This window comes from Salarias fasciatus, chromosome 2, assembly GCF_902148845.1.
Source record: "Salarias fasciatus chromosome 2, fSalaFa1.1, whole genome shotgun sequence".
In the NCBI taxonomy this organism is placed as follows: Eukaryota; Metazoa; Chordata; class Actinopteri; order Blenniiformes; family Blenniidae; genus Salarias; species Salarias fasciatus.
Window position 1 is genome coordinate 12,676,638 of NC_043746.1, and position 12,780 is coordinate 12,689,417.

General features: G+C 41.5%; 1 protein-coding gene across 2 annotated transcripts; it reads right to left on the reverse strand.

Annotated features, from left to right (window-relative positions):
- Positions 1–3,325: 3,325 nt before the first annotated feature.
- Positions 3,326–9,767, reverse strand: LOC115400026 (uncharacterized). Of its 2 annotated transcripts, none has more exons than XM_030107687.1 (10): positions 9,517–9,767; positions 7,222–7,370; positions 6,992–7,121; positions 6,616–6,888; positions 6,234–6,518; positions 5,997–6,148; positions 5,804–5,908; positions 5,494–5,529; positions 5,303–5,347; positions 3,326–5,157 (listed from the first exon to the last, which is right to left on the reverse strand). In XM_030107687.1, exons 1-10 carry the CDS (start codon positions 9,554–9,556, stop codon positions 4,978–4,980), a joined length of 1,395 nt encoding a protein of 464 aa, XP_029963547.1. In that variant the 5' UTR covers positions 9,557–9,767; the 3' UTR covers positions 3,326–4,977. The 2 variants fall into 2 exon arrangements, with proteins under 2 accessions (XP_029963547.1, XP_029963539.1); XM_030107679.1 differs by having other exon boundaries at positions 5,744–5,908.
- Positions 9,768–12,780: the final 3,013 nt, after the last annotated feature.

Consider the following 12,780-nt stretch of genomic DNA (forward strand, 5'->3'; position numbering starts at 1 on the left):
TGCTGTATAAATTAAATCTTGCCGTTCACACATAAGTACATATATGTGTTGTTTATATGAATTAAAATCATCATCCACTCTTATTTTTCCCTATATTTACATAGCTGTATGACGTTAATATTATTTTCTATTAAAATTATTATAGTATATATATATATATATATATAGGGAGAGCGGGGTAATTTGTGCCAAGGGGCAAGTAGTGCCACCCCTATTATTTAGAAAACCGTAGTAGTTGTTGGTCATGTGACCACATATTTTTGAAGAGGCGTCCATTCCGCTCATCTTGCAAAAAAGGGAGACACATGGCTTGAGAGGTAAGCACATTTAAGTTCAAAAAACATTTTTTTTGCCCTCAAAAGTAAAATTTCCATGGTTAAGGTTTTTTGATTGCTGTGTTTGAACAATTATAGAAAACTTTGAAAACATTTCACACACGTTTTATTGCTTTAGTAAGCTACATCATGAGTCTATACAGTTAACATGATGCTAGCTCAGAACAGCTGGGGGTTGCATTTTTTTCAAAATGGTGGGCCTGGGGTAATTTGTGCCAAAGGACCTGGGGTAAGTTGTGCCACTGGCACAACTTCCCCAAACTTATGATTATTTACTATATATGACTTTATTGTATTTTACTGTTATTGTACATCTTATTCTTCCATTTGATCACTAAAACTATGAGTCATTCTTAATTTCAGATCAAAATCCATCATGTCACGCAGATGTCATGTGACGCTAGGCCTTGTTGAAGCAAATTGGCCTTTGATGATGTTAAAACTTTAAATAAGCATTAAACAAGTACTTTTGTATTTAATTTGTCTTGTTTTTATCTAGGATTATCATTTTTATATAAACTTTATTTCAGACACAGTTGGTCCATATGAAAAATACAAAAAACATTACAAAACACTAAATTTTTGATATTAAAATGATCTTTTTTACTTCAGTTATCAGTGGCACAATTTACCCCAGTGTATTCTGACTTATGGCACAATTTACCCCGCACTTGGGGTAAGTTGTGCCACAAAACCACTTTTTTTTCCAAAGCTAAATTTCTCCACACAGTTTAAGATCCAAAGTGATTGCTCCCAGGGATGCACAACATCCTAAACTGTATGAACATATTTTAGTTGCAGGCATTCCTGTTATCCCCTTGTGTAAAAGGCAATTTAAGTAAAAATTGGCACTACTTACCCCACTCTCCCCTATATAGTAATGGGAGCACTATTACTCTTCATTTACTGTATTTTGTTTTCTACAGGGAAGGAAGGGGACTGTTCACTCTATGGAAACAATGTGTGTTCAAAGAAGGAGGCAAAGCCTACAGATGTAGTAGAGGCCTTACAGATTGTGATTTTGTCTTGTACAGCTGACTGTTGAAAATAAATTAACATTAACATCTAATAGATCAGTCTTTTTTTATTATTTTTTTAAGAAAGTGAGAAAAATTACATAAACACATCAAGAGACGACAAAAGATGAACAGTTTAGAAATAAAGCCAGAAAAGCCAGGTTGAGATGTTTGTATCTGTGCTGAAGAGAGATGAAAGAACATATGCTGTTGAAATGGAGCCGCCAGGCAGGAGAAGAGGAATACCTCAGAAAGAATTCAAAGAAGAAATGGAAATGGTGTCACAGACACCGAGTAGGGGCAGAAACCAATGTTGGGATCGTTAGCCTCTTTTAGTACTTTGTGTCTTAAAGTGTTTTTACTTATTTATTTTGTTTTACTCTGTTAAGCGCCTTGTGCTCCATTTGGCAGTTGGAAGGCGCTTTAGAAATAAAATTTGATTGATTTGATTGATTAAATTCCTTGAATTTTTTGGTGATTCGCAAGTTAACTTGAAAGTTTATTGGATTTTTCAAAGTTATTCAGACTAGTTGAAGTAAGCAGGAGAGAGACCACGAGACAGGAAACCTGCTCATAGTTTCTGTTGCCTCTTGTGAAGTCTGCCATCATTCAGTTTGTCACGCATCTGCTGTTTGGTGGAGACAATGAAGGAAACATATGTGCCTAATAAAACAGGTCAGACCTTTAAAACCACAGAGCTGTTGCACACAGTAACTCAGGAAATAAAAAAAAAAAAACCTGTCTGTTATGATTTCGAGAATGAAAAGTAGCACTTTTGATGTCAGAAGCATATTTACAAGTAGCCGTACACAAAATCAAATAAATCTAAAATTAATAAAAGAAAAAAAAACTGTATTCTTACAAAGCCTTGACATATCCGGACTTCAACTCTTTCCATTCCAGATGGCGAATCCTCTTCTCCCATCCTTCAGACTGCACTCAAGTCTGCACCACAGAGCTGAGAGTTCACTAAACACAATGTGAAGATGCTCTGTCTGTCCATTGACTGCCTGGACGACCACCACGGCTGAACCAAGGTCTTACCTGCATTCTGCTATGTGCAGTTTTCCTGCAGTCCAAGACAATTTCAAGGAGTTACTGTATAAGATTGTGTTTGAGTTAAGGGAATGTCATGTTTTTATAAGGCCTTTAAGCAATCTGAAAGGAGGAAGAGGATCCGCTGGGGCAAATCCAGAAGAAAAAAGAATAAGAGCAGCTGAAAAGGAAAAAAAGACTTTAATAATAATAATAATAATAATAATGCATTGGTTTTATATAGCGCTTTATCGGACACTCAAAGATGCTTTACATTGCATTATTCATTCGCTCCATACTGGGTGGTGGTAAGCTACTATTGCAGCCACAGCTGCCCTGGGGTAGACTGACGGAAGCGACGCTGCCAGTCTGCGCCACCGGCCCCTCCGACTACCACCAACCATTCACTCTCACACTACTATCGTACTTTAGTGCAAACAATCATGCCCCACTGAGGGTGAGTTATAATAATATATATTTAGTTTATAATCTGCATAACTGCAAGCATTCCCTCCAGCTTCAGCTATATTTGGCAATGACTTCAGACTCCGGGGTGCTTTTACTCATGAAAGGAAAGAGCTGTAACAGAACAAATAACAAGAGCATGTTGGATGTCACTGCTCTGGGGGCTTTTGCTTGAACATTTACACACCTTCACAATACTTTAGGTTCATATTTATCCTATATAAGAGCATTTCATATAAATCCGCTGTATGTTGTACAAGAACTACCAGTAAGGGCCTGTGAGAGAAGGGAGTTGATAAAAATATGTTTGAATTTAATGTGGGCAAACTGGTCTTTTATCAAAGTCATCTTTGTTTGTGTAGCACATTTAAATGAGGTCTATGGCCAAAGTGCTTTACAGGACAGGAAAACTATCAAGACAGAAACAGGAATTAAAAAAAAAAACTAAATATAGAAAATAAATGGTAGCCAAAAAATAAAATAGAAAATTGAAACATCCAGAGGTGACTCTGCTCAGCCAATGACCAGGGTGAACAAGAAGGTTTTTAGCCGGGATTTAAAAATAGAGTCTACTCACACATGCACAGTCTGGGAGCCATGATTGTAAAGGCTCGACCTCCTCTGCATTTTAAAAGGGATCGAGGAACTTCAAGGGTCAGCAGGTCAGCTGACTTCAGGGCTCTGGAAGGCTGATGGACCTTCACAAGGTCAGATAAATAATCTGGGGCCCTCAGTGACTTAAAGACAAATTTAAAAAACAAACAACCAAAAAGGCTTCACACTGGAAAAGTGTAAAGATCAAGAAAGTGATCTCGTGTTTCTGGAGCTTGACTGATACAAAGGATGAAAACCTTGTATGATATTTGACCGGTTAGTTTCAACTGGATGGTAATTTCATCAGCTTAACAACTCAAATAATACTGCAGAGTGATCAAATTATTTCTTTGGGATCAAAAAGCAAAATCACACAAAGACGATGACACAAAACTTTGATTTCCCAACCGTGAAGCAATCATGCCTTTGCAAGCTAATATATACCATACAATGCAGTTCAGTGACGGTGTCAATCCTTCAACACTTCCACAGTGTCAGCTAACCACAACACACTAGGAATTCTTCTAATGGACCATGTGAAAATTATTAGTTACACTCCATAAGAGATGTTGTAGTCAAATGAAATGATGACCACCACAAAAACAGCTGAAAACAGCCACATAATTCAAATTTTACATTGTCTTGTAGTACAGTGGCCCAGTGGTATAATGTTTACCATGATCTATTCACCTTCACAAGTTTCTTAAAGTCCCAATATGAGGATCATATTGTTCTGATATATATAAAAAAGCAAACAAAAAACAAGTCAAACATAATTTTCAATATAATGAGATGTAGTACCCGTAATTCAACATAACTTAAAATAGACTGAAACATTTTTAAAAATCCTACGATACTCCAAAAAATAAATTAAAAACAGGTGAACGTGTCAAAAGCTGAAGGCACATAGGAAATGAAAAGACAACCTCATAAACTAGGTTACACCAGTAAGAAAAGCTTATCCGTCCATTCCTTGGTATCAGTGACTAAAAAGCAAAAGGCAAAGTGAACAGTAATGTGTTCCATATTTATACAGCTTCATAAAGGATGACTTCTTCTTTTGCAACCTGATAATTAGAGTTTACTGTAAAAAATGAGGTATTTCAGAAATGAGAAATTGGTTGAGATGTATAGCTTCTTACCTGAGAAAAGGCTACAAAATATTAATAAATAGTGTTACTTTTAATAAAAAAAAAAACTAATAAAGTAAAAACTAGCAGGCACAGTGATTGATATACTAAGGTTACTCAACTCAGCTCTTCATGTCAGCTGCAACTTAATCTATCACATCTGAACATTAAAAAAACTAAACCGTGAATACTGAGTGGTTATGTCACAACATAACCCTGACATATCAGTATATCGATATTAGTAACCTGATTATTTGGCGGTATAGTTGTGATTATACGATCTTTAAAGCTCTACACTCCCTCATCTGGTCAATCCGTCACAATGGCTTTACAGACTTGTCAAAACATTCTTACATCCACTTCATTCAGTCTTTTAACTCATTTGGATAGTTGACCTGCTCTTTAGCGAAAGTTTAATTTGTCAGAGGTGTAAACGTCACATTGAATGGAGTCTGAGCTGAGGGGGGATGCAGAGGAATACTCCACTCCTTTCAGTTTGAACACTGGCTCACAGTCTGAGGAGAGCGAGCCTGAGTTGACTGGAGGAACCAGAGTGGATTTCCATCCTCCAAAAGGTGTAGCCTGAACAAAAAAACAAATAAACATGTTTGAATTAGAACTGAACACAAATATTTTATTAATCCCAGGAGAAATTTTATCTGCCACAACTCATTAAAGGTTGTAGTCTGTCCTCTGTGAAGGGAATGTTGCCGTTCTGTGTTCATACCTCAGGCTGAGTAGCAGTCACAATGACGCTCGCTGGTTGATACACCTGCAAAGTACAATAAAAACATTTACACAGTGAAGAGACCGAATTCAGCTATTTTGCATGACGGCAATGTGACGTGGTAACGCAGCTCCCACAAGGCTTTGGAAAAATGAAAACAGTGTCAACATCAGAGGAGTCTGTGTTTATACCTGAGGATGAGTGGGGACGATAACCGGCTCAGACACCTGTAAGACAGAGAAAATTCAGTCCGTCCAGCAGGTCAACTCGTAACAGAAAGTAAGAAACCATAGCATGCACTTGAAATGGTTGAATTAATATATGCAATCTAGATCTCATTTTAAATCAAATTCACTGCAGAACTCTTTGGCTTCAACTATTTCGAATTAATCTCTGACATTTAACCTTTATAAAAACTTTTACTCTGATTCGACTTCATACCGCCACTGTCCTTCTGAAGACATTCACATTACAGCGTTGAAACGTCGGAGCCACACTCACTGGGGGACCAGAGGAAGTCACTCTTGGCGATTTAGGAACTTTCACATGATGATAAGAGAGAGTATAAGACGGTGGAGCTGAGCGTGCAGCTTGATCACCGCCCTGCTATCAAAAAAAGAGACGACACATAATAGAAAAATAGAACCTTATGTCAGAAAATCTCATCTGAATGCAAATTTGAGGAAATACTTACATGATGATCCACTTCAGGAGGAGCTGGAGTCTCAGAAGCAGAGTGATATTCCTTACAGTGCTTCTTTACGTGACAGCAAGAGCAATAGAGCACGATCATGGCAGGGATGAGCAGACCAACGGAAACAAAAGATGGAGTCTCAGTGTTAGAACCTGGAATAAAAATGGATTATTTGAAGAGTGAGGGTGATATGATAACTGTTCAGCCATTTGCAGGAGAACAAACACTGCTGCTCACCATCGTTCACCGTCAGATGCACGACCATGATCAGGTTGTCGTCGGAGTCCTTAAAGCGGAACGTGCCTGGCGAAAAGCCTCCCGAGCGAAAAACTTCAATGCCGTTAGTCACCTCCTTAACTTTGTTGTTGAACCAGTAATCATGTTGAAGACGACCGTCGGTCATCACTGATGCAGGTTCATCCTGTCCTTCAGGTGTAAAGGTCATAGTCTTCATTCGAACCAGCCAAGGATACACGATTTCAAGGTGATCGTCCTCATAAACTGTTAACTCTGCGATACGTTCTGTGGATAAAGAGCATTTTGAAAGTTTAAAACAATTTCAGATGTTGTCGAGCAATCTAAAATCTGTCACCTCACTCTTATGAACTCTCAACGTCACCTTTTACATTCAGAAGTATCCGAGACACAAGGGTGTTGTTTTTCTCTCTGAAGTTATAGTAGCCGTCGTCTTTCTGAGTGAGATAGGGGAGATTCCAGAGGTTGTCTTTGATCGCTCCACGGCTGCCAGCATACATCTCACGGTTTTTGCGATTCCACAGGATACTTGAGTTTTTCAGATTGTGAAGACGAGTGAACTCCACGAAGTCAACTTCTGGCCGAACTCGGTATTGAAATGAATCCCAATATTCCATGGTGATCTCTTGGGCACAATCTGAAAACACCTCGGATGGATGATGGATAGATAGGTCTAGTAAGGTATCAGTTTTGATTAGCCAATGTCAAAACATGATTCAATTACAAGATAATTTGCTCACCCAAGACCTTAAGGTCGATAATCTTGAGTTCATTCCCTGAACGTAAGACGGAAAAATATCCCTCATCGTCTTCTCTCACATCTCGAAGAACTGCTCCTTCAAAACGAATATCAAGACGAGGGTGCTGTGACTACAAGAAGAACAAAGTGGACAGTCTTAAATCTCAGTAATAATGCAATACTTTTATGTTTTCAGCAGGTGGCTGGACACAGCTCAGAGATGCCGCTCACCTTTCCTTCATCCATCAGAGTCTTCATGGGTCCTCCCCTATGAGGGCTGAAGTAAAGCGGCCCTTTGTACAGAGGAGGTTTGTAAAAGAATGGAAAAATCAGGTCTCTTCCATAACAAACCTCTCGATGGCGTTGACCAACACATAAACCTGCAACAGAAAGATTCAAAGTGAGCAAATACAGACAGAAATATGAAAAGACTCAAAACATATAAAGCTTTGAGAAAAGGTGTTGCATGCAATGGCAAATTAAGCTTGGTGACACCGAGTAGCCTTAAGTTTTCCCAACATGTTCTGGATGAATATAAATGAAAAATACAGTATTTCATCAGTGCGTGTGAAGCCCAACCAAAATGTTGAAGGACTTTGAACGTTGCTCACTTTCAATGGAAAAAAATAAATTCAATATAATGCAAATTGTAATTTTTAGTCGATAAAATGAAGTGAGCAAAGAGATATGTAGTTATACACAGTAAAATGAAGCAATATGAATTCAGTGTATGAATAATAATGATGCTGGTGAAGAGTGAGGTGGATAGACTGGGCTGGCTCAGAGAATGCTTAATAGATTAGTGATGAAAATATATTTGAAAAGTTTTACTTTTTGATTTGTTTTAGTATAAATCATTTTTATCAGGACAGCATGGAAGCATATTGCATTCACTGAGGGAAAAAAAACACAACTTATCTCGTAATTACAAGATCCTGATCACGTATTCTGATTATTGTTCCAGTTTTCAAGTTGTTTCACTGCACTTTTTTTTCATAATTACATGCTTAATCTGTCCCCGATACAAATGTTGTTGATCTGGCAGTGGCGCAACTTCAGGAAAGAAATTAATCGTGATCATGATGAGTAACCATCAACGAAAGTAGCAGTCCACGAAAAGTACGGCGACCCAGCTCTCCCTCTCTCCCCTCTGCCCACACACAGGTGAACAGGTGATTACAATATCCATCCATGTGATAAGCTGCAGCCCCACTCAATATGATTACACCTTAAATGACATCAAAAACAATCCCCAACAATACCAGAAATATGAACGACAACCCCTCACAGTAAAATACACCTCACAGAACATTCATGGCTCCTACAGGCAGATTTCTAAAAGAAAATCTAATTGTTTTCATCAAACTCCACCAGATTCTTGTTTTGCATGTCCTTGTGCATTTCTTCTTTTTTTCCAGGTGGTTGGACTGTAGCATTTGTTTCATGCTTTATCCATACGCAATACATATAAAACCATCCATCCACCTACTTTCAATATCACAACTCTGAACAGAATAAGTGAGATGAAAGCCAGATGGATAGTTACACATGTTATAACGGGGCCACAAGAACAGCTCATACAAGGCAGAAGCATGAGGTCTTTCATTGTGTTTCATAAGCCAAACATCAAAATCCATTAGACAGTTCCAATCCAGACCTTGAGATTGTCACACTGATTGGTAAATCAATCAACTAAGTCGTTGGCGGTGAGCCTCAGGCAACTCGATGCCTGATTGATTGGTGCAAAGAACACACACACACACACACACACACACACACCAGAGGGGGAGAGAGAGAGAGAGAGAGAGAGAGAGAGAGAGAGAGAGAGAGAGAGAGAGAGAGAGAGAGAGAGAGAGAGAGAGAGAGAGAGAGAGAGGAACACTATGTTATTTTGCATTTTAAATGCCATTTTTAATGCATGCCTGTATTTCAATGTATGCATTTGGGACTGGTTAAGCATTTAACCATGAAAAAATATTGCAGTGAAACAATTTGAAAATTACAACCGAGGAACCTGGAACAAGAATCAGAAATAAATGAACAAGAAGTTAATGACAGTTATGTGTATTTATACAACGAATAAAAGCAGCTGGGTTGCACTTGAATGCACCATGAAGTCCCATTGGTTTCACTGTAGTTTTCCTCCTGAACAGTCCTACAGGACCTGAGATGCCTGGACACAGTGAACAGCTAATCACAAGCAGCAACACCCACAAATATTAAGATCATCCTCATTCCTCATTTTTAAGAAACAACCGTATTTCCCAGTGTCACAAATAAAGAAGGTAGTAATAGCAGAATAACTGCGATAAGTGAAGGGAAGTGGAATTAAAACAAAAGTTTTTTTTGTTTGTTTGTTTTTTTCAGTGAATGCAAGGACAAGACAGGATCCTGAAAGGTTCTGGATGAGGAATCTATATGTGCGCTATTTGTAACGTGAACATTAAAAAAAAAAAAAACAATGGTTGCATCGCGCTCGGGTGGAATACCTAATGTTACATCTTTGCACAAATAATATCAGCTCACCAAAGAAGACACTGGAAAATGTCAGCAACGCAAACCACATATCCTGCAGACAGAAGGCGAACAGGAAACAGGAGGGATGATGAGAGGACGGTCTACTCCAGAGAAGCTTCAGCTGGCGCAACAGTCAGGCGTCACACACTTTTCCCTCAAAGCGAAGGATGCTTGAAGACAGCCTTTAAATACAGAAAATGCTGAACACTCGCTGTTAATTATCAACGTCCTTGAAGGAGACAGTGGAGTTCATGAGCGGCTGCTTCTTGGTGGAGACAACGTGAAAGGGGCGGGGCTTCAAAATCCTGCACAGCAACTGCGCAAACTGGACACCATAGACTGGACACGTTCCCAATGTGAGCAAAGTTATGATGTCTGTGAGCTTGGAGGGATCTAAAATGTAAACTCCTTTATATTAGACAGTTGGAACATATAGGTACGTTTGTTAATTCCTATATGTTTATAAGCACAAGATGGATAAATAAACAATACTGTTCTGAAACCGGAAGGTTCCTGGATTTTTTTTTAAATAACATTGTTCTAAACTTTGGTTCAAAACATACAATTTGTTTTATCTTTATTTTTTTAAAGGGACATTTTAAAAATGATTTCCCTCAGGAATTAATTAAATATTTCTATTCTATTCTATTCTATTCTATTCTATTCTATTCTATTCTATTCTATTCTATTCATATTTCACCTTGTGGGCCACCAAATACAATAATGCAAAACAATGTATACGTATGAATCAGAGAGTCACACAAACAGAAAATATTTATTCTGGAAATGTCCTATGGTTGCACTCCACTGCTTCAGGGTATTCAACAAAGAAGAAATCACTCTCTGTCGAACTTGATCTTGGTTATTTCTGTGTGTGACTAACATTAGACTGCATGAGACAATTGTATTTAGTGTAGAACAATTCCACATGCAGCCTTCATCAAGAGTTTGCCAAAACTTTTTGCAGCTATCATCACTTTGCAGTAATGAGCCAACTTCTCCTGATTTGATCATCACTGACAATCTTGTAAAATACTCACGTTGACACTTTTGTCCACCCTTAAGTCTGAACGAAGGTCCAAACTTCTGGGGTCTTATCTTTTATAATAATGTAGCGGCCGTGGGGGCCGCTGCCCCGGGACTGAGTGCCGTTCCCGCAAAGGATTCTGGGAAGCGGGACTGTTTTGGCCGTTTTGGGTCGATTTATGTGTTTTGTGGGGTTCATTTGCGTTTCAGTTCATTGTGGGTGTGTTCTTCTATTTGTTGTGCTGTTGCCATGTTTGTTGTGCTTTTTGTGTTCATTTCCTGTCGCACCGTGGCTCAGGGGGGTTATTTTGGGGGTGACGCGGCCTGCGCAGCTAAGGAGGGTGCTAGGGTGTGCAGTGGGTTTAGTTGTTGTTACAATAAAACTCTTGCTTAAAAAGCAGACAATCCTTATCCTCCGGGAAGCAGAGTGAGCTGAGACGAGCCTCTCCACTCCGTGGGTCGGTGCCAAATCACCGCCCCGTGGTCGACTGGCTGACACACCGCCGAAGAAGACACCGAAACAGTCCTCCAAGCACAATATTCCACATTGCCCCAAACAACTCACCGGGGGCGCCGTGAAAATGACTGCTGCTACCGGTGTGGCGAACCGGGCCACGTCGCAAGAAAATTGCCCAGCGCCCACTCCAAAAAGTCAGGCTCCGGGAAACGAGAGGAGCGACGCTCCCCACTCTGATCCCTCACCAAGATCCATGCCCGCTGGTGGGACAGTGAGGCCACGCAAAAGGGCTGTATCTGTGCTGTCACGTAAACAATCAACACTGCCACGCCCTCGTCAACACTGGGTCCACCATCTCCCCAGTGCGGCCTGGCCTCCTTCCCGACACAGGGGGCCGACCCTCCGCAGACTGGACCCCCAGTGACATCAAGCTGATGACTGTCTCTGGGGAGAAGATTGACAAGGCGGGGAAGAAGCAGCTGACCGTCTGCACCGTGACAGGGAGATGAAGCACGAAATCTGGCTCGCCAATATCCAGGCCCCCTGCATCATCGGTCTAGACCTCCTGAGCCGCTGGAGAGCAAAAATCGACGTCACCAGAGGAAACATTATTCTGGGGTCCCACATCTTCCCGCTCTTGCCTGACCGGGAGAAACACTGCTGGGTGGGGCAGACTGACAACTTCACCCACTTCAAGAAGCTGTCGTCAACTACATCCGCTGAGCGAGAGGTTCATTCCGCTATAAAACAGCACGCACCAATCACCGAGCGAGAGCAGAACTCCGCCCCCTTCAAAGAGCTGTCTCCAACTACGTCCATCGTCCAGAGACATCGCCTCGCCAAGACCACCCCCCCAGTGGCTGCCCCACATCAGCAGCCTCACCTCCGCCACCGTGCAGCCCCTCTGCTGAGACTGCCGAGGCGTTTAACAAACTGTGGCAGCGTAGAAGCACCGGGCTAACTCTGCATCAACAGCAACAGCTGAGAGAGCTCCTGGAGCAGCATCAAGACATCTTCGCGGCTAACACCAAAGACTGCCGGTGCACCTCCCTCATCCAGCACCACATCGAGATGGGGGATGCCCCGCCCATCCGACTACGCCCCCACCGGCTCGCATTCACAAAGGGGCAGGCAACAGAGGAAGCACTCCAGAAAATACTAGGCGCTGGAGTAGTTGAGCACTCCGACAGCCCCTGGTCGTGCTGGTGAAGAAGAAAGGAGGTGGGTGGCGGTTTTGTGTGACTTTCAAAGCTTGATGCACCAATCCCCGCCGCATGATGGCGCAGCACCACACCCCTCGCCAAGGCTATATTACCAAAGCCGAAGCATCTACAAACCCTTCTTCTTCACATGCGCAGGTTGCAGCGGTGGTTTTCTCACCTCCACTCTGGAAGTGGGACAGATGCAGGAAGATCCTGATCCCTCCCCTCCCGCGTCAGGACCACCTCTCCTGGATGGATCCTGCTCTCCTGAAGCAAGGAGTCCCCCTGGGCTGCGTGTCGCATCACATCGAGGTGTTCATGAATGCAGGATGGGGAGGCACCCCAGACCACCACGCGGTGGGCGGTGCTTGGGACTCGACTCCCATTCACATCAACGTGCTGGAAATGACTGCGGTGCAGAACGTCCTCCATTTCCAAGCCAGGCTGAAGGACAGCCATGTGCTCGTCAGGTCAGACAACACCACAGTGGTCGCGTACCTGAGCAAGCAGGGGGGGACTCGGTCTTCCCCTCTTCATCGCAAAGCGGCGGAAATCCTTCTGTGGGTGGACCGGCACCTCGTGTCTCTT

Bases quoted from the DNA above. Each gene is read 5' to 3' on its own strand.
- LOC115400026 (XM_030107679.1), bottom strand. From the start codon at position 9,556: ATGTGGTTTGCGTTGCTGACATTTTCCAGTGTCTTCTTTG. The intron at 6,889-6,991 runs GTGAGCAAATTA...AGGTGTTTTCAG, and splicing joins TATCGACCTTAAGGTCTTGG to ATTGTGCCCAAGAGATCACC. The intron at 5,530-5,743 runs GTATGAAGTCGA...TCTGTCTTACAG, and splicing joins TCTTCAGAAGGACAGTGGCG to GTGTCTGAGCCGGTTATCGT.